This window comes from Pan paniscus, chromosome 9 (assembly GCF_029289425.2).
Source record: "Pan paniscus chromosome 9, NHGRI_mPanPan1-v2.0_pri, whole genome shotgun sequence".
NCBI classification, from domain to species: Eukaryota; Metazoa; Chordata; class Mammalia; order Primates; family Hominidae; genus Pan; species Pan paniscus.
Genome location: NC_073258.2, coordinates 96,836,450 through 96,859,406, shown reverse-complemented (window position 1 = coordinate 96,859,406; position 22,957 = coordinate 96,836,450). Strand labels below are relative to the sequence as shown.

At 37.5% G+C, this 22,957-nt stretch overlaps 1 protein-coding gene across 1 annotated transcript in view; it reads left to right on the top strand.

The window, feature by feature from the left end:
- MAML2 (mastermind like transcriptional coactivator 2) overlaps nucleotides 1–22,957 on the top strand; it is a 368,317-nt gene that overhangs the window by 331,393 nt on the left and 13,967 nt on the right. Inside the window, exon 3 of the mRNA XM_003828403.7 lies at nucleotides 21,764–21,967. Coding sequence (XP_003828451.4) covers nucleotides 21,764–21,967 — 204 coding nt within the window. The remainder of the gene's footprint in view (nucleotides 1–21,763; nucleotides 21,968–22,957) is intronic.

Below are 22,957 nucleotides of genomic sequence, written 5' to 3'. Positions count from 1 at the left end.
TGTCATTTAAAGGGACCACACTCTTCCCTTCCTAGCAGTCCTGTATCACTTTGTGGTTGGATTTTATACTTTAGCTTTTATATTGTAGATGGACTAGTTATAATCTACTACATGAGCTACTGGAGACCTCACATTACTTAATTCTGATTACTTTGAAGAGAGAAGTGAATAGATACAAAGAATCCTTAGGGTTATCTCATTTTGTTGTTCTTAAATGTGATATTTGTTATTGGAAAAACAATATGTTTGTTGATACATAACCTACTTCCCTTGATCATTTTAAAAATTTCAATTAACCCTTGCCCCTCACCTCTCAGAAATCTGTATCTCATAACTCTCTCTTTTCACCTGAGCTCCTAGCAGTTTACAGGCAACATGGTCATCAGTGAAATGTACATGTTGAAAGAGAGAAAATAAAAACCCTCCAAGTTAGTCTGTTAAGGTGAATACATATGCTATTGCATGACCAACTAAGATAGATAATGCCCAGACAGGTCATAAAAAACACACAGGAAAAGGGAACATTGAATAAAATGACGGCAGCATTAGTTGACTTTATAATTCTGTTGCCTTGTGAAACAGAATTATTTGAAAGAGGTTTCTGAAAATGTTTTTGTTGCTTGTCAAAGCACGGTGCTTTGACAACACAGAAGCTATTTTTATGTAGAAACAGTAGTGAAGGTATCTTCTGTTCACTGCACAACTAAATTATATCAACTTATCATTGTGTTGCTTAAGGAAACAAACAGATTTCAAAGGTTTATTCTAGAAAACAGTGTTTAATCAATTTCTTATACTGTCTTTGAACATAATCTAGTAAGCAGATGTGGAGTTAACGGCTTATTATGTTCATACTCCCTATATCCATTCAGAGTCTGCCAGGCTCAGAATAAAAGTCAAGACATGTGCACATAGAGACTCTGTAGATGTTTGTAGCATTTGAAATTAAACTAGTGAGAAGGCTGCCTGGGCGTCCCTTCAGACATGGCACAGTGGAGCACAGAGACAGGAAATATGCCAGACTGCCTCTGTAGGAGGCTGCTGTGAACACGTGCAGCAAGGAACAGGGAACCGCTTAATGATTAATCACTGTCAACCTTTGTTCTCGTTAAAGACTTGATTGTTGGACAAGGCTTGTAATGAGGGACTGTTTTGGTGTCTGTTGCTATGAGATTGTGTTCACTGATCCTCAGTTGATGTAAGCCGCTGTTCTCTTTTTGCCCAAGTCGAATGAACTTGAATGAAAATGCTCTCACAGTGCCTGCTAGTGGTGCTTTCAGAGGAGGTTCTGGGCATTCTGTTTACCAAATGCTACTGCAGCTCAAAAACGGAGAACAGATAACTAAGAGTTTGGCTCAGCTGGATTTTGGCATATGAGATTTATGAAATTTTAGCAAATGTTTTAAAAGTTTGATTCTAAAAGAAGTAAATAAAAGTAGATTTTATGGTAGTAATGGAATAAAAACCCTTCAACACACCCACACACCTTTTCTTTTAAACAAGCACAGATATTCAAGAATCAAAATTTTAAATTGTTACCATTTCTCTTGACTTCTATAAATAAAATATTAAATTGTGTTTTGCAAACCAAATTCTTAAACCACCAACTCATGTGAGAGGTGGGAATATGTCTTGGCATTTTCCTAAAGGCTAAGAAAAAAAATTCCATTTATTCTGTCATTGATTACAGCTTGCAGACTTTTATATAACCATTTTTTTGTTTGCTTGTTTTTAGATTCAAGGGGTACATGTGCAGATTTGCTCCATGGTTATACTGCATGATGATGAGGTTTGGGCTTCTATTGATCCCGTCACCCAAATAGTGAACATAGTACCCAATGGGTACTTTTTCTGCCCTAGCCTCTCTCCCACCCTCCCCCTTTTGGAGTCCCCGGTGTCTGTTGTTCCCATCTTTATGTCCATGTGTACTCAATGTTTAGCTCTCACTTATAAGTGAGAACATATGGTATTTGGTTTTTCTTTCTGTGTTCATTCACTTACAATAATGGCCTCCAGCTGCATCCATGTTGCTACAAAAGGATGTGATTTAATTCTTTTTTATGGCTATGTAGTATTTCATGGTGTATATGTACCATATTTTCTTACTAATTCAACATTGGTAGATACCTTGGTTGGTTCCATGTCTTTGCTTTTGTAAACAGTGTTGCAATGAACATATAAGTGCAGGTGGCTTTTTGGTAGAATGACTTATTTTCCTTTAAGGTAGATACTCAGTTATAGAATTGCTGGGTCAAATGGTAGTTCTATTTTTAGTTCCTTGAGAAATCTCCAAACTGCTTTCCACAGTGGCTGAACTACAATTCCCACCAGCAGTGCATAAGCATTCCCTTTTCTCTGCAACCTCATCAACATGTATTATATTTTGACTTTTTAATAAGAGCCATTCTGACTGATGAGAAATAGTAAGCATAACCATTTTTGAATCTTTATTTTACTGCAATAAAATATCAATGGAACATTTTGAAGGAGGAAAAAAACAGTATTTTTAAACTTTAAAGAATATTTTTCTGGATTAAAGTGACCTTATAAAACTCTGAATTTCTTCTAAACATAATTGCATCATCATGAAATTACTTTAAAAATATATACTTATATGAAAGTACTAATATAGAACAACTAAAACTGTTAGTGATATTCTCAGATTATGCTTACTATCCCCAGGCAAAAATATTTCTCTGTCTTTCTCTCTCTCTCTAACAAATGCAATCTGCTATAGTTTTTTGATGTGTCTGCATGAAGCAACTTTTCTTGTGTTTTACATCTGTATATAACTTTTTGGTTCAAAATACTATGTGTCTCTATTGTTCTCTCTTTTTTCATTCGCCACTATTCTTAACTCATCTACATTGTAATCAGGGAAGTTGAGTAGGGACTGTTTGTACCTCAAGAAATCTAAAATGTAGCCTCTGTCAGCATCCTACGCCCCTACCTGGTCTACAGGTAACTATGAATGTTCCACTTGATCCCAGAAGTGATTCTGTCTAACCCAAGGACCTGTCTCTTGTTAAGTGTCCCCTACATATAAAAGTAGGAAGGGACTGGGGAATGGCCAATCTGCCCCTGTATCTTCTAGTAGATTTGCTCTAAATCTTCCCACACTGGAAAATCAGTTTTTTACATAAATCTCTAAATAGTAATCCAGTTTTCTTAGAAATAGTCACAGTGTATAACTTGTAAACACTTTAATTTTCAAAGTCTTGCTTCTATGTTTAAATATGTATCCATATATAATTAGGATATAGAATGTAAATTTTCTCCGAACACAGTATCTATCTGTTGAAGTTATGATGGAGTAATATAATTAAGATAGAAATCAGAAGGTTTATAATGATAATGATAACTATAATTGGTTTGGTCTTTTAAGACATATTACAGTTTGCAGTAAGTAGATCATTCCTGAAGCTCCAAATTGTTCCTGATTCAGTTCACAGAACTGCAACCCTCTAAGGAACATCTTTTCATAACCCACGCCTTATAAATCCTGTTAGGCCTGATTGGTTTTTTATCCTTGACCATAGATACTTATATTAAGGAATACATGACCTTTTTGTAAAATTGGTTCTTGAACAGATGTCCTTAGGCAATATTTCTAGTAGCTGACCTAAAATCCTAGGGCTAGGGGGAAAACGTATCAAAATAAATCACTCTCTACACAACATTGTGAATTATTATTTGCATTTAAATAGAAACAGTACAGCCCTCCTTCACTGTAACAAATGTTTACAGGTAAATAACTGTGCTTTTCCTGGCTTCCCTAAGAAGTGAAGATATATGTCAATGCTTACGTTGTTTTCTTCTACCTTCTGAAGAGCAGTGTAGTATAGTAGTAAGTACACAGTTGGTTCTACTAATGTTAGATTTGACTGGAAGTTATTCACCACATACCAATAGTCTCTCTTTGATTTCTTTTGTAAATAACAAATATAGTTAAATTACTGAAATAAACTAAATTATTCAGATCTTTAGTGCTTTCCCTATATATAAAAAAGAAACCATTCCACTTTATCTTATGACCAGGACCAAGTTAAATTCAAAGATTAGCACCTTCCTGGTATAGAAAGCAATAGTAGGGTGTTTGAATGAATGTCATATTATCTGGGGAAAAGCCATGAACCCAGCTCTCAGATCAAGGTAAAGAAAATACATGAGAAAATATTTAGATTTTATTAAGATGTAAAGGAAAAGTTGCAGCGCTGAGGTGCAGAAGGACTGCTATACATGCGAATGGCCATCTTTAGCATTAAGTGATTAAAGGAACTGAATTGTTCTTCCTTCCATATGACCTATATGGCTAGTCAATTGCACATTAATATTACATCTAACAATATTATTTTGCCTCCAAATAACTCAAAATACTTTCATTTAGTTAACTCTCAAAATATTTATTAACATAACACCTTCCCCAAATGAAGTACTATTGCTTACCCAATACCTTGAAAAAAGCAACTTTTAAAAATGATGCTAGAATTTCAGCGGTGTCAATACAGCTGTGTCTTCAGGAAGAAAACTGAAGTGAATACCTGGCAAGGGTTAGATAAATATGATGAACTTCAACCAAAAATCTATCAAGGAAATCATGTCCTGGGATGAGATAATCAAGCTGTTCATTTTATACCAAAACAGCTAGTTGACTCCGTTAGTTTAGTTAAATAATTTTTAGGCCAATTATTTGGCAACATGTACATGAAGCAAATAGTTGACTGATTTTAAATTTCCATGATACTCAGTGGTGTGGCATTTCTCATGCTTGGCCCAAGTTCCGTTAACTTTATGGAGAAGAGGGCTGTTTTTAAAACTTGTTTTTGTTTTTCTTCTGAGGATGGCTAGATAACAATATTTTCAAATTCTAAAGAGGATCTAATTGGCTCAAATTTAGTCACAGTTTTGATTTAAATATTTAGAAATGTCCAGATATGTACTCAGTGAACTGTTATTTGGATCCAGCCAGCAGCTGAAAAGTTGTTCCAGTCCCAAATGTATATCATTTTAGAAAAGCACCACATGAATCTGGAAAGTACAAAACAATGTAAACATTGGTAACTGCACGATATATCAGTCTCCCTTCCTGCATTCTCTCCTGATCAGCAGTGAGGAACATAAGCCACAAATGTTTACCAAATTGAAAAATCACTGGACAGTTACGTTCAAATCAAGGATCTGTTTTCAGTTACAAGTAACAGAATCCAATACAACCAACCTACCCAAATTGCTGAGGGAAAAAAAAGGTTAAAAGTTCACGTAAATCTGTGTGTGTTGAATTTACATTCAAGGTTTTAATCACAAATGAAAAGGTTTATATATTATATTGAACTGACATTAATAAGTATTCCCAGGTAAAACGTTGTTATATGATATGTAATATTGATATTCGTCATTTCACTGAAAATTTTTTGTATACATGTTACTTTCTTAATAATATCTAAATAATTATAAATCATGTTATAAATGAAGTTTATCTGATTTTCAAGTAATTATTTAGTTGTTTACTTAACAACAAATATATACTTAATATCTACTTTCTATCAGGCTTATATATGCTAATAGGAGTGCATAATTGAATAAAACAGTTCATATTCTTAAAATAACCACTATGTAGTAAAAGAAAACATACATGTAAATAAACAATTGATATATTCATTAGCAGATAAATGCAAGATATAGTCATATCTTATCTCGCAGGATCCAAGTGATACCAGTTACCTATGTTGGAAAGGTGCCAAGATAGACCTGCCTTATTCTGAATTTTCTATTTTGATGAATTAATGTAAAGAGTCATTCTGTGAACCCAAAGATATACTAGAAATCTTTATAGAAGAAAAACGCCTTTAAAAATGATTGATATCAGCTGGGCATGGTGGCTCACGCCTGTAATCCCAGCACTTTGGGAGACGGAGGTGGGTGGATCACGAGGTCGGGAGATCAAGACCACCCTGGCCAACATGGTGAAACCCCATCTCTACTAAAATACAAAAAAAAAAAAAAAAAATTAACTGGGCATGGTGGTACGCTCCTGTATTCCCAGCTACTCTGGAGGCTGAGGCAGGGGAATCACTTGAACCCAAGAGGGGGAGGTTGCAGTGGGCCAAGATCATGCCACTGCACTCCAGCCTGGTGACAGAGTGAGACTCTGTCTAAAAAAATAATAAAAAAAAAGATTGATATCTAGAAATAATTTAGGCTTACTAGTCTACTTCGTCTTTGTAATTCCAAACAAAAAGAAACAAAACATTAAAATACTAGTGTGTGTGTGTGTGTGTGTGTGTGTGTGTGTGTGTGTGTGTGTGTAAGATATTCCTGGCCAGGCGTGGTGGCTCACGCCTGTAATCTCAGCACTTTGGGAGGCCGAGGCAGGCGGATCACCTGAGGTCATGACTTTGAAACCAGCCTGCCCAACATGGTGAAACCCCATCTCTACTAAACATACAAAAAATTAGCCAGGCGCGGTGTCACGTGCCTGTAATCCCAGCTACTCGGGAGGCTGAGGCAGGAGAATCACTTGAACCTGGGAGGCAGAGCTTGCAGTGGACCAAGATCATGCCACTGCACTCCAGCCTGGGCAACAAGAGCGAAACTCCATCTTAAAAAGAAAAAAAAAAAAAGATACTGCAATCTTATTGCCCAATAGAATTAATAAAAAATTTACGTACTGTTTTCTATGTTCATAGTCACAGAGTAGCATCAGATCTGGCAGTAGTTGTACCGCTTATTTGATCAATGTAGACAGACAAAATAATCAGACCAAAAAAAAGTTGACTTTCCTCATTCTTCTCCACAGTAGACTTTTCATTTAAGGTTATCATTTTTCTAAAACATCATTTTGGTACCCTGCAGATCAAAATGTGTTTATATAGTTTGCATAAATAAGATTTGGTAAATAACTTGATTTTCTGGGATTTGATCCAAGTGAAACCTCTAATCTTTTGAAGTTCATCCCTTCGTGATTCTTAGGGAGAACTCAGCTTTTTTGAAGTCTCACTGAAGTATTTAGTGGGTTGCTTTGCTAATCCAAGAGAGACTTCATAGCTACATTTAACAGAGAACAGATGGCTCCTTTTCTAATGTCCTTTCTGGCCATTATAATAGTACATTCAAAAAAGCAATCATGTCACATTAGACTAGACAAACACATTGGAAGATATCGACCACAGTCACTATATTTTATTTGTGCACCTAGATTCCCATGTCTAATAGACAACCTGTAATAACCGAGACATTCTCTCATTTCTCATGAGAAAAAATATGTCAAAATTTGTAGGTTACTTTGCAGATTAATACATTTTGTATATTTTAGTACAGAATGGAGAGATTCAAAGCATAAAAATTATCTGTGGCAAAATATTTTGTATTCTTTTTATAGTATTAGGGAAAAATATGAATCTTTTGGTAGAATTAGTTAAGTCAGAACTTATTACCAAAGCTGTATAGTTCTACCTTATGCCTTGAAAATCCAGTCCAGAATTCAGCCTAATACATTTATTCAACATTTCCATTCCCAAGCTTCAGTGTATTTACTTCAATGTCATCAGAAGACAACCAGCTTGATCCCCTACTCTCCACCCTCAACTGTATCAATCTATTATTTGTTCATTATAGAGGCAAAATCTTTGCATCTCTTGTTGATAGTTTGTATTTTTGACTCAATGAGAAAAAAAATCAAATTATTTCATCACAGTGGTATTTATTGTTCCTTTGATTAAATAAAAATGGAATTTCAACTATTCTAGCACTAGAGTGGAATTGAGAAATTATAGTCTAAGTTCCATATCTTAAAGTTGGAGAAGGTAAGGCCTAGAGAAGTCATAAAGGAAGACTGAAAATTTAAAAGATTTACAGTTCTCATAAACAGATTTCTAGAAGAATCAATTAAATGTCAGTATACGTGATAAGAAGAAGTAAAAATTGTCAGAGCAGATAATAGTTAAAATAAATGCTAATGTTTCTTGGAAACTGTCTTGTTCATTTGTGCTGCTATAACAAAATACCACAGAATGGGTAATTTATAAACAACAGAAATGTATTTCTCACTGTTACAGAGGCTGTGAAGTCCAAGATCAATGCACTGGCATTTGTGTCTGGTGAGGGCCTGTTCCATTGATTAGGTGCCTTCTCATCATGGCATTCTTCCATGGTGGTAGGTAGAAGAGCAAAAAGGGACTGAACTCACTTTCTCAATCCCTTTTATAAGGGCACCTAATCCCTGTCAGGAGGCAGAGCCCTCATGACTTGATCACCTCCCACAAGGGCTCACCTCTTGTGCCACTACCCTGAGGATTAAGTTTCAACAGGAATTTTGGAGGAGACGCCATTATAAAAACCATAGCAAACACCTCATAGGGGCCAGAGACTGTGTCACATATTTTATTTACATGATCTTATTCAAGCCATACAGCAATTCCAGGAGGAAGGCACTATTATTTTTTCCATAATAGACAAGAAGTCAAAATATACAAAATTGTATAATTTGCCCAAGAAAAACAACTAGTAAATTATGAAGCAAATATTTACACACAGACATTCTAACTACAAAAGCTCCATTTTTTTTCATCATTACAATATATTCTCATGGATATCACATGAGACATGTGAGAATTTTCTTGGATTTCTCACTTTGCTATCTTGAAGAGTATAACAAGCAGCCAAAAGTAGTCTATGCAATTGTCATTAAGGTGAAATTCCAGAGTCAAAGTTACATACTGGGTTTTTTAATTCCCAAAGGAGAGATCATATATGTTTTATAGAGTATAAGAAGCCATCTTTGGAAATCAGTTTTTTTATTCCAGATTTGTTTCATGTATAATTTGGCCATCATTTTGATTTAAGAACTAACCCTTTAAAAGTGATTTTCTTTCTTTGGAACTGTGGTATCATTTACCCCTTCTTTAGACTCCATCACTACTCATTTACTGAATTGCTTTCATTTTTAATGAGAACAGAAAATGTTAATAACTTGTCCTACCCAAAACCATAATACTTTCCAAATATTTCTAGAGGAATGGAAAATTCATGGTATAAAACTAGTTTCTAATGTATATGCTTTTGCTTTTGTGAAGAGAAAGTATAGGCTTGATATACAGCCTACCAAAGAGAAAAGAAAAGGGGATTGATAGTTTATTCAACTCATATAATAAACTCAACAAAAGATAAAATTACTCTTAAACACAATTTCCTAATCTTGTTTTAGTTGGTAGAGGCAGTGGTGGTAATGCTCAGCTATTACTAAGTTTAAGTGAGAACATTTCTGGATAATTATTGTTTGTTGATTTATTACTAGTATTACTACAAATACCATGCTGCCATCACTATCTGATGACCAGGAATTGTATATTATTTAATCTAATGCCTTGTGTTATATGTATGATATTCAGAAAATTTATATGATATTCAATTAATATCAAATTGACTTAAGTATAGATATTAATATTTGTTTTGAATCTGTTGTATACCAGATACTTCACTTACTTTATGCTATTTGTTCTTAATCATCATTGGAGGTAAAATTTATTAAATATTACCCCTATACAACTTAGAAAAAACCAGAGTTGGAATATGAACCCAGATCTGCCTGATCCCAGAACCCACCTTTCACTAGTGCTGTCTACTCACTGAAATCCCTTTTTGAACAGAGGGATTTTAAAATGTATATATATTTGCCTATTATCTTGTTTACTAAGCTCAATCGCCTTTAAAGTATTTTTGATTTTAAAGGCATACATGTGGGGAAAAAAGATAAGTTTTGTAACTTGAATCTCCTTATCTTTAAAATGTGAATAATAATTAAAACAGAATTATTATGGGGACTCATTAAGATAATAAATGCAGGCCCTCAACACATGGCTTGGCATTTATCTTTCAAAAAATGAGAAGTATTAATACTAGTAGAACTCTTATTCCATCAGTGTGCCTTCTCCCTGCCTTCCAGCACATGCACATCATCTTCCTCATCATCCCCATCATCCTTATCATCATCCCCATCATCCTCCTCATCATCCCCATCATCATGTTCATCATCCCCATCATCCTCCTCATCCCCATCATCATCCTCATCATCCCCATCATCCTCCTCATCATCTTCATCATCGCCATCATCCTTCTTATCATCCCCATCATCCTCCTTATCATCCCCATCATCTTTCTCATCATCCCCATCATCCTCCTCATCATCCCCATCATCATTTCGTCATCCCCATCATCCTCCTCATCATCCCCATCATCATCTTCATCATTCCCATCATCCTCCACATCATCCCCATCATCCGCATCATCCTCATCATCCTCCTCATCATCCCCATCATCATCTTCATCATTCCCATCATCCTCCACATCATCCCCATCATCCGCATCATCCTCATCATCCTCCTCATCATCCCCATCATGCTTCTTATCATCCCCATCATCCTCCTCATCATCCCCATCATCTTTCTCATCATCCCCATCATCCTCCTCATCATCCCCATCATCATTTCGTCATCCCCATCATCCTCCTCATCATCCCCATCATCTTCATCATTCCCATCATCCTCCACATCATCCCCATCATCCTCATCATCCTCATCATCCTCCTCATCATCCCCATCATCCTTCTTATCATCCCCATCATCCTCCTTATCATCCCCATCATCCTCCTCATTATCCCCATCATCATCTTCATCATCCCCATCATCCGCCTCATCATCCCCATCATTCTCATCATCCCCATCATCCTCCTCATCCCCATCGTCATCTTCATCATCCCCATCATCCTCATCATCCTCCTCGTCATCCCCATCATCATCCTCATCATCCCTATCATCATCATCATCTCCATCCTCCTCATCCCCATCATCCTCATCATCCCCATCATCATCTTCATCATCCCCATCATCCTCCTCATCATCTCCATCATCATCTTCATCATCCCCATCATCTTCATCATCCCCATCATCATCTTCATCAGCCCCATCATCATCGTCATTGTCATCATGATCTCCATCATCATTCACCACTAACTTTTCTTTCCTAAAACATTCTATTTGCCAAAGGTCCTTCTAAGGTGGCACACCCATAAAAACAACATTGGCTTCAAAAATGTTGCTCAACCTTTGCCTTTCTCCCCCACTTTGGTTTTCCAGTTGCCTTTGGAAAGAGCCAACATTTTCATCCCATGTGCCTCACAGCAGGAAGTTCTGTCCTCATTCTTTCCTTCACATTGCTTCTTCAATCATTCATATATTTTTAATTCAGAAAACATCTATGGAGAGTCTGCTATACCCTGGGAATTTCACAATGAACATGTCCCAGCCTTCAAAGCACTTAAAATGGGAAAGAGGTATAAGCAAATGAGCAATTGTGATATAGAGTGACAAAGGCTGCCTAATGGGCCAGTACTGGGTCTCACAAAAGCACAGAAAAGGGCCACCTAACTCAGTTCTAAGCGGTCAGAGAAGGCTTCCTGAAAAAAAATTACATCTGAGTTGAGCCCAGAAAAAAAAGGATGTTCACCTTGTAGGAAGAGGCAGAGAAAGAGTGTTCCAGGCAGAGAGGATATGACCATATACAAAAATTTGGAGAAGAGAAAGAGCTCTGTGGGTTTGGAGAACTGCATGTAGTTTAGTATCACCATAGTATAGGGTGAGGAAAGGATGTGTTGAGAGATAATACTGGAGAAAGATGCAGAGCCCAGATCATGGAAGGCCTTTTATACCATTCTTGGGAGTTAGGACGTGATCCCAAAGTTAGCGAAGAGCTATGTATGATTTTAAGCTGGGAGTACAGTGTAGAGGCTGTATCCAAGGGAAAAATCATTTTATTACTTTCATAAATACCAACGTTTGCGGTGGGGAGTGAGGGGGGTTGAGTTCTCAACCTGAGCTCTATGGATAATCTGTGGATGTTTAGAGAATTTATAAACTCCCTGAAATTGTAGACAAAATTATTAGTTGTATATGTGTTTGGAGGATGGGAGGAGATGCAGAATCCATAGCTATGTGAAATCCTCAATAGGAACTATGATCCAAATCAATGTTTGAAACCCCTGCTCTAGAGGCAGAAAGCTAAAAGCCAACTTATAGAGCAGAAATTTGAAATCTGCCACAAAGAGTCCTTCTAAAGTTGCAGAATTTCTCTTTTAAGAAAAATTTCTCATTCCTTCCCCTGAGTTACCAAACTCTTCCCACTCCACCCTGACCCACTGACGTTTTGTTCCTGGCCACTCTCCCACTGAAGGCTGCTTTCTCACTCATGGAACTGGTCTCTGTGCCAACCCATAATACGTGTCCACCCCAGAGGCTAAGAATAGACACAGTGTCCTGGTGACTTAAAAATTGGGTAACATCTGAAGGATAAACTCTGTAGTGACTATGAAATTCATTCTAATCATTTGAAATAAACATTATAAACATATGATTGGGGTTTCTCTGCACGGAGCAGGAGAAGGTACTGAGCAAGTAAAGACAATTTCCTATTAAATAGAAGGGGAAAGCAGCTACTATTCACAATTGTGAAGGGGAAAGAAGAATACTAAACCAAATACTTTCTTCTGTTTTTTCAAGCTTGGCCTTCATCTCCACCACCCAACCTCTCACCCCCAATAAGTTATATCAGATAAGCTACAATTCTTTCAAGCGAATAGACTTTGTTCTGTTTATTTCTTCTTAATATATTTTCCCAGATTTGGGATCTGTGTTCCTCATCTCTCAGTTAGGTGTGTGACCTTGTGCAAGTCAATTCCTTAAACTTTCTGGGCAGCGTCTTTATCTGTAAAATAGAGTTGGATGAAAGATCTGTAAGTTGTTTTTTAGTTCCTGCTGTGTGTAATTGTTACTGAAGTGGAAGGCTAATGTAAACAGATTTTATGATAAATATTTCTTATTTTCAACTTGCCAGTTATCTCAAAGGATTGCTGGGTACTTCATCTAAGGCATTTTTAAAATTTAATGTGAAAGACCAAAGTATCTCACATTATTTGTCCAATACAGCCAAGTACAGCAAGGGTCAAGAAACTTTTTCTGTAAAGGGCCAGGTAGTAAATATTATAGGCTTTGTGTGCCGTAGGTCTCTGGCACAACTATTCAACTCTGTTATTATAGTGGGAAAGCAGCCACAGGCATATGAATGAATGTGTATGGCTGTGTTCCAATAAAATTTTATTTACCAAAAAGGGTGGCAGGCTGGATTAGGCCGTCATGCCATAGTTTGCTGACCCTTGAAATAGAAACTGGAAGATCTGGTAACCTGAAGATAGGAGAGTTTCATCCCTTCAGTCTTTTCTGTTTACAAGCTGTTTCCTGGCTGATTTCCTGACAATTGTTTTGTTGTCATTGTTGTTGTCGTTGTTGTGTTAAACAACAACTGCTCAATTATTTTGGCCACCCACAACCACCTCACTATTAATGCCCCAAATAAATAACTTTGAGCAAGTGGGCCTGCCAGCTTATTGGGAATCTGAAACAGTTCAGACAACTTGTTTTTCAGGCACAGAGATAAATAAATGGCTTCATCGGCAGACAGTTCCGAAGATGAATAGCCGAGAGGAACAGTTGAGCAGTTAGTTCATTGAGACAGGGAAAGAAAGACAAAAAGAGGGAAAGAGAGAAGTGGGTAGGGAGAAGAAAGATTGAATAGCAAACCAGTTTGTGAGATCTACTGTACAGACTTGCCCAGCTGGGTATTTTATCTTGAATTTGTTTTGCAAATTGCGGATGCCTAGCTCTAGAAGCCAAGAAAAAGAAAGGGCAGTCATCCCACGCCAAAATACTCTCATGGATCTCAAGTAATTTACATTACTTCATTTTTGTGGGGGGAAAATCATTATACAGTCCCCTTCCAAAATAAGTGAAGAGGAACAGAGAGCTATTTTACCCAAATGCCTGGAACAAGACAAATATTTTGTAGAGCTTTTTTTTTTTTTTTAATTAAGAGAACAATACCTGCCCGGTAACTTTGCCTACTTTGTGAAAGTTACTGTGTCAGTGTTCAGCCCACAAAACTGCTTTAACTATAAAACTGACTGAATCCAACGAGTCTTACTATTTCTGTATATACTTCATTGAAACAAGGGATATTTTGTACCCCATTCTACCTTTTGCTGAAATCACTCCTGCCTGACAGAGTCCTTACAATTCCATTGAAATGAAAGAAAGAGGTAGTCCCAGTGATTTTATTAGTTAACATCTTTTTTAAAGATCTCTCACATATTGACCATGATTTACAGAGACACTTCATCAAAGTAACACCCAGTAGCTAGGCCTATCCTCTGCTTTTGGATAGATTTTGGATAGATTTACAAGATTTTCTTCACACATACTATTTCTTTAAATATTTATCCCAGAAAATTTAAAGAAAAGGTTAGTGGTGAATACACTGGTAGAAGGCTGGGACAGTGGGGTTTGTTCTTAATTTTTTAATTTGGACTTTTTTTCAAAAGGACTTCAAACTGCCTTTGAGAGAAACACAATTAACACAGAGGACAGGTAATTTGTCTTCTAAGGAAAAAGGGTACCCATTTAAAAGAGTTCATGTGTTCTCCTAATTGTCTCCCAGGTTTGTAGACATAGTTTGCAACCTCAGTGAGCTAGTACTTCCCATGGTCATCCATAGGCAAGATATTAAACCAATGAAGTAAAAAATTGGGGAAAGCATTTTTAACCAGATTTTTTTCCATAAGTTAAAACATGCATCCAGCTTCCTTGTGAGCTTACTTAACTTGTGAGCATGTTTTATTTGCCTCAAGCTAAAAGATTCGGTCATCATATACCTGATTTACCAAATGGTCTCCTAACATCCTTGAGACCATTCTAGGAAATAAATGATCCATCAGTAGCACAGTTGGAAAACTTAAAAATATAGTCAAGTGGCAGGATTTTCCAGCAGGCTGCATGAACTTTGTTACCCTCCTAATAAGACTGCCCACAATCCAGGGTGTGACTATGACTATCTCCTCTCCTTGGAGGTAAAAGCGTTGCAAACAAGAACTGTGTCCAAATTATCTCCATTTCTCTAGCACCTGATGAAATGCCCAGGACATAGGTTATTCTTAGTCAGTACCTACTTTTTAGAAAATAAGTGAATGAATGAAACCCATCATGTCCAAAGCATTTTCTTTGCTCAGATGCTGTTAAGAATAGCAGCTTGGAGTTCTGAAGAGCATTCCAAATAATACATCAAGAATGTTTCTGTAATTTTAGCAGAGGTTGAATGATCATTTGCTAGGGATGTGGTAGAAGAAAGTGTACTTTGGAGATTTGGACTAGAATGGACAGGTAAGGAGGTTGGGTAGGTAGATGGATGGATGGGGTGGATGGATAGATAGATAGATAGATAGATAGATAGATAGATAGATAGATAGACAGACTGACAGACAGACAGACAGACAGACAGACAGTTAGAAAAGTGGATAAATGGGTAGATATAGGCTTTGCTATATAAGGAAGCTGTTGCTATATAAAGAGTCTAGTATCTGTATAGAGTTTGAGTCCAAAATTCTTGAGTATAGCAGTTTGATCAAGAATATCTAGCATCTTCTTAAATGACAGATGAGGATGGAAACATTTTAAAAATATATATATATATGAATGTATTATGAGATCTTCACTACTGATTTGAGATAATTTTAAAACATTCTCAGAGTAAAAGAGCAGAGATAGGATGACTAAATACTAGCAGTGGTTAGGGACAGAGCAGTGAATTTCTAATGACAAGGCCAAAGCCTTAGAAGAAGAGGATGCTCACCAGTGGGCCTTAGAGTGGGCTCGGGACCACTTGTGTACAGCTCAGAAATATTGAAATGAAGATCTCAAATGCTTTTTGATTGGGATGGCATTTTGAGAAAAAGATGTGTATCCACTAAGCGATTATGATTCTAAAACTCATAAAAATGTTGTTTGTTTTAGGTTCATGAGAAGTCCCTTCAGTATCTTTTTACTGCTTTATCCCCAAGGCCCAGAAGAATGCAATGCTTAATAAATACTTGTTGAATTAATGAATAAGAATGCAGTGAACTTAATAATTCTAAAGACAGGTTGATTGATTGAACCTTATAAAAAGAATACAAACATGTTTTCATTGGTCTGGCAGTCCTGTGCTGGGTTAAAACAAGGACCAAGAAGTTTTATCCATACTTAAGCACTGGCATGCTACACTATCTCAGGGACTAATACTATAAAAAGACTTTTAAAAATCTCAAATGCACATGCACACACACACTCACAAACGTGGAAAACTATCTAGGAGTACACAATAAATATACGTTATTGTGCACTCATAATTGATTTAAAACCCAGGAGGATTGGATGCGAAACCTATTTTGTAGGTTAGAACCAAACACTGTAATTTTGTAGGTAAAAACAGAAAAAGAACATGTAAAATGAAAGATCATGCAGGTTCATGATTTGAACCAGTCATTGACTATTCCTTGCTGCCAAATTAATCTTTAACTACGGTTTATCTAGAAAACTGTGTTTTCTATCATGTGAAAGACTACCTTGATGGAAATAGCCTAATTCTTTCACAATCACACACATGCATGCATGCACACATACACACATACTCTCATCTATCAGCTGAGAATGTGCGATTTTTACCACAGCCTTCATGTGCCCTTCAGGAGAAAAATGTGTGTTGGGGAAAAAACAGATGATTTCTATTAAGTTCTACATGGGTTGAATTTAAGGCAAAGAGTGAGGCTGAGTATGAAAATCAAAGCCAATGCATCAAAGCAGCTTTTTCTTTCAAACTATTTTATGTACTAAAGTTTGCACAACATGTTGGCCATGACAGCAAGCTTGTATAAGGAGGTATTTTGTGTTTTACAGCAAACATAAGGGCAAAAAAATGCAAGAGCAGTGAAATATTACTTCAATCATGAATTCAAAGAATGTATATAGTAGGTGCATGGTAAAACCCATGAGTTAGAAACTACAAGATTTAAAAATCTTTTACAAAATTACAAGAAAGGATTTATCTCATTCTTTCCTCCATACCAGGGCACCTCCCTTCACCCAAGCACCAGTTTCAAATTTGGAAAACCCTTCAGACCCTAGGGAAAAGGGTCCTAAAGTATCTTTTGGTACCGTGAAGGAAATAAACTACATTTAGCACAGTCTATCTGTTTGATTAGAGAGAGAAAGAGACATAGTTACATTTTCCTGGCATGCCGATCTTTTATAAATCTTAGAAAAGGTTGGTTTTCCAGAATTCTCTGGAAGTTATTTTGGAGCTCATCAATTCTGCCAACATCGAGCACTCTGTCTACCTCTTTTCTTTCTCTTCATTTTCCCCATTTCTAAGTTTGGTCTCTAGAAAATAAAAAACTGCCTAGCACAGAGTAGACATTCAGTATACTTTGTCAAATGCATTAATGGATTGATGGATTCATGGGTGACTAGGCATTAGGTGATCTGAGATTGATTGATTGATTGATTGATTTTTCCTTCAACTTTTAAGTTCCCGGGTACATGTGCAGGATGTGTAGGTTTGTTACATAGGTAAATGTATGCCATGATCTGGGTTTTAATCTTAAGACACTAGTAGGTATCATACCACCTAATGGAAATGATTATGCATTGCTTTTTGTTGTCATAACTTTGGGTGAGTGGATATGTGGAGTGTGTGGTATGTGTAGCTTATCTTCCCAGATAAACTGTATGCCAGAGATCTTAAACTCAAAGGGCCTACATGGACCAGGCAAATGATAGAAGTGAGGAAAATGGGTGGGTATAATAAAGTAAGGAGTAGTAGAGGCTGCTGTGGCCACCTGGAGAGCAAAAAGAGCAATTTGTGTTTCAAACATGATGGGGGCCAAACACACCACATCTGTAGTCCAGGTACACTTACAGTGTGAGCTCCTTCATAAGACTCATTGGATATAAAACATCTAATATTTAAAAATACAGAAATAACAAAATAATAATAGTTAAAGTGTATCAAACATCTCTACTAAGTCCCTGGCACTGTTCTAAAATTCATCTTGTTAAATTTTAGGTAATTAATGTATTACCTTTATGTTGCAAATGAGGAAACTAAGGCACGGTACTTAGTAAATGTACATGATTGCACTATGCATAAATAATTGGATGTTAAAAGAATAAAAACCAGAACAGCAAAGAGCAAAGCTAACAGAGACCTGAGCTGAGCCCCTAACTGAGAAGAAAGAAGCACACCCCAAAAGACAGCCCATCAGAGAATGATACCCACCCATCTTCTGGCATCTTCAAGTAGGAGGATGAAGGTAATTTCCCAAATCCCTGGCGGCTCATAATCTGCAATATTACTGAGACCTCTACATTTCTCAGAGACCTGACACAGAACAGCTTTCTGTAGTCTGCGAGTTCTATCTCCTTTGTTTCACAATGAAAACAAACGTAAACAGACTATTGTTCCTATGTGTAGAAATAACTTTAATAATTATGAGCAGCTATTGTTTAGTAAGTGCTTACTACGTGGTAAGTATTGGATTATCTCCCCTAACTCTTGTAGGGAACCTGTGACATCCATACTGTTATTATTTCCCTTTTACAGATAAGAAAACTGAGGCTTAGAGAGGTGAATTAACTTCTGCCACATCACACAACTAAGTGTCAGAACTGGGGTATGAACCAAGGTGGACCTATCTCCAGAGCTTATGGTCTTGTCCATTGCATGGCAATGCAAAGAAGATGAAAAGAAAAGTGTTTTGAATTTTTCTACCTATGCTTGTCAGCTACTTAAAAAAATAAACCAAAACAAAAAAACACAAAATCTTCTTTTGAAAGTCTTACATAAAACTCCAAACTATCAAAGAAAAGAGCAGACTCTTTCTATTCTGGAGAGTAGAAAGCAAACTACCATCTCCAATACATTCTCTCCCACCTTGATGTCTTCCCCCACCACTTCCAGCTGTCTTTACGCTTCCCTGATCCTGCCTCTTTCCCCCTGTCACAGGCTCTGCTTCCCTGTCCTTACTCAGGGTGCACCAAAAGGCCCAGCCCCCAATCCTCCATGTATTTCCTCCTCCTTTTGCCCTCCAAGACACTCAGCTCACAGATCCTCATTTGCCATTCTGTCAATGACCCTCAAGTGCTTGTCTCCAAGTCCACATTCTTAGTGGCTTATAGGACACAGGTGGTGAAGTCTCCAAAATTCGTGATGGATTTAAAGTTGAAAGAACTGACTGGTCATAGGGGTGTAAATATATTAGAGGATGGTTTCCTTAAGCTGCTCAAAGGATGTACCTCAGAGATGGCTGTAATTATTTTTTACTAACTAGTGAAGAGGATCTTCCCACCCTGTCCTCACTCCCCTGTCCTTCTCTTCAACACACTTCTTTCCACCTTCCTGACCTGAGGGTGCTCAACCCTGGGAAGAGTGCTGCATGAACTGATGGGTTGGCCCAGGTTTAAAGTACAAAAATCTTTCTTCTCAATGCTTCCTGTCTCACGTGACAGGCAGTAAAGTGTACTGATTGAGAACTAGAATTGTGGGGTCAGACAGACCTGGCTTCAAATCCTCCTCGGCCACTTACAGCTATGTGATCTCTCTGAGCTCAGGTTTCTCATCTGCAAAGTTGCGTTAATAATACAAGTTCTTGCTCATTGTTTTGTTGGGAGGAGTGAATGAGATAAATCACGTAAAGCACGGACCACAGTGACTGGCTGATAATAAGCCTCAGTGGATGGTCGCCCTTAGAATTATTTTGTAACCCTTTGCTTTTGAGGCAGCTGGTGAGCTCTGTAGCCTCAGAGATTACTAAAGCAAGGCCAAGGCTTTCGGCTTGTGGCTTACTTACTTACTTATTTATTTATTTCAGCTCAGCACATAGTTAAAGGAAGAGAAAGAAATAAAAGAGAAGATAATTTCCACAAACAGTGTACCTACCACCTCTACTCATGTGGTATCATGGGAGTTGCTTTGTGGTTTTTTGTTTGTTTGTTTTTGTTTTGAGACAGAGTCTTGCTCTGTCACCCAGGCTGGAGTGCAGCGGCACAATCTCGGGTCGCTGCAACCTCTGCCTCCTAGGTTCAAGTGATTCTCATGCCTCAGCCTCCTGAGTAAGTAATTGGGATTACAGGCATGTGCCACCACACCCGACTAATTTTCATATTTTAGTAGAGATAGTGTTTAACCATGTTGGCCAGACTGGTCTCAAACTCCTGACCTCAGGTGAACCACCTGCCTCGGCCTCCCAAAGTGCTAGGATTACAGGCATGAGCCACCGCACCCAACTCCCTGCTTAATGTTTTTATGTCTTGTAACCTTACATAGTTTAGTTGGTGAATGACAGATGGATTTTTTTTTTTTTTTTTTTTTTCTGGGCACAGTGCTTCATGCCTGTAATACCAGCACTGTGGGAGGCCAAGGATCTAGGATCACTTGAGCCCTTGACTTTGAGACCAGCCTGGGCAACATAGTAAGACCTCGTCTCTAAAAAAAATTTAAAAATTAGCCACCCTGTCTCTAAAAAAAATTTAAAAATTAGCCAGGTGGCACACGCCTGTGGTCCCAGGCACTTTAGGAGGCTGAAGTGGGAGGACTGCTTGAGCCTGGGAGGTTGAAGCTGCAGTGAGCCATGATTATGCCACTGCACTCCAGCCTGGGTAATAGAGTGAGACTCTGTCTCTTAAAAAAAAAAGAGAGAGTTGGATTTCTTTTGTTCCCATGTATTCAGTGTTTCCCAAAGCATATTCCCTGGACCAATGAGTATCAGAATAACCTAAGGAGGTACCTTGATCTATAGCCTCAGAATCCCTGGGACAAGGCCAGGGCGTCTGCCTTATAAGCTGATTCCCAGATCATTCTGATCAAAGTATAACAATTTTTGACTTAGTGTTTATATCATGTAAACTAAAATTTGATTTTACATTTTCTTATATTTATACATGTAAGCATTTCTCCCTCACTTGGGTGATAAATTCTCTAAGGTGATAACCATATTTTCTAGTCTTCTTGTAACCCTACTAGTGTACTAGTGTAGAGCTCAATCCTAAATACATCATTGGGAATTAATGAGAATATTCAACTGGGTTTAGCTTACTGTCTTGCAGAGTCCTGATCTGTCAATGCCAAAAAATTGGTAGAGACCTCAAATTAGAAAGGCAGTTCACCAATACCCAATATTGTTTGATATACAGTTGAGTTTTTAATCAATATTTTCTCATTGTCAGTGTGTCGGGTATTCTTTTACTGAGATTCTTGCGCCGAGATACCTGAATTGTTGACTGCGGAACAAAATTTACAAGTCCCTGAGAAGTGAAGTCCTTTCCAAGTTTGAGTTTATAAAACAGAAACTTAGAGGCCTTCCTGCCTTTCTGTCACAGAAAGCTGGGTAAGGCAAAATGCCTTCTGTCCAAAATAGTTTCAACTTTTAAACACGTGAATTAAAACATGACTTTCATTGCAGGATCAGCAATGATACATGCTAACTTTGGGAAAAGGAAGGATTTGTTAGGTTATGATGTTTATTCCTGAGAAATTGAGAGGTTTGCCATATGTTTTTATGGTAGTTTTCTTTGAGGTTCCATAAACACCTTCTGGAATGTGGAGGTTCCACAATCAGAATCCTCATGGGAGCTTTTCCAGTGCCCTAATGTCATTAACCCAGCTGCTTTGGTTGCTGTGATATGCAATTATTTCTTCTACATTTAAAAAGCGATTCTCTGATCTCCAACCCATTTAACCATGTTTGATCTTTAATAAGATGAAAAATGTTTGGAATCTGAGTGTATGATCTTTGTGCTACATTTTTCTTTTTTTAATTCACAGTAGCTTTTCCTTCCCCCTTTCTCTTCTTTAGGATCAACACTCTGTGGTAGGCCAGAACACAGGCCCCAGTCCAAGTCCTAACCCCTGCTCAAATCCAAACACTGGAAGTGGTTACATGAACTCCCAGCAATCACTGTTGAATCAGCAATTGATGGGAAAGAAGCAGACTCTACAGAGGCAGATCATGGAGCAGAAACAACAACTTCTTCTCCAGCAGCAGATGCTGGCTGACGCGGTAAAACTTTCTCTTAATTTCTACTGAACAAACCTGTTGACCCAACAGAGGGAGTTTATTCTTTTCCATTTATATTTACTGTGCCTACTTATGTGACAGCAACAAAGGTGTGCTGACTGTAAGAGAGGATAATTCCATACATTTAGTGTACTGCAGGAAGGAAAAAAACCCAAACTTGATTTAACAGCTGCTGGACACTTGGAATGCATGGCACCTCTGCTAACCAGCCCTGCCCAGCCCAGGAATGTCTAGAACAACCAACATGGGCATTTGAATCAGGCAAAAGAAACCAGTGTTGTTCCCCAGGCTTAAGGGGCAGAAACAGTAAACTGAACTTGAATCAACTCAAATCCAAACTGATTTTAGAGATAAGAGTTTTAAAAGCAATTTTAAAAGCCAACATGGAGCCTCAAAACCAAGATTTGGCTTCCAAAATAAAGCAACTCACAATGGGGGATTTTTTAAAAGAAAATGTAAAATACATTTCCCATTTGCACTGTATATATTAGGTTGATGCAAAAGTGATTGCGATTTTTGCCACTACTTTTAATGGCAAAAACCGCAATCACTTTTGCACCAACCTAATATTTGACTGTTTAAGAAAGACAAGATTGTGTTTCCCACACACTCCCCATGCATTAACCCTCCTTCAGTGTTTATCTGCTCAGCCCTGGTTTCATTGCCTCCCTTCAAACTATTTGGCCAAATGAAATAAAAAGTAAGCATCTCCAGGTGAATTAGAGCTAAGGTATACAGAAAAGATAACAACAAAATCAAATAATTTTATATTCAAGGAGCTTTGTAGTGAGAGTCAGAAATGCAGGGTATCACAAGTGCTATAATTATTCAGTAAATAATAATTTGCAATGAGGGTAGAGCCATAAACAAGGCAAATCCTCTCTTCACCCTAGAGAAGCCTTGAGCCCACTGAGGATATGTCAGATAAATTGACCAATTGTAATGCATGTGATTAAATGCTATACTCTAGTA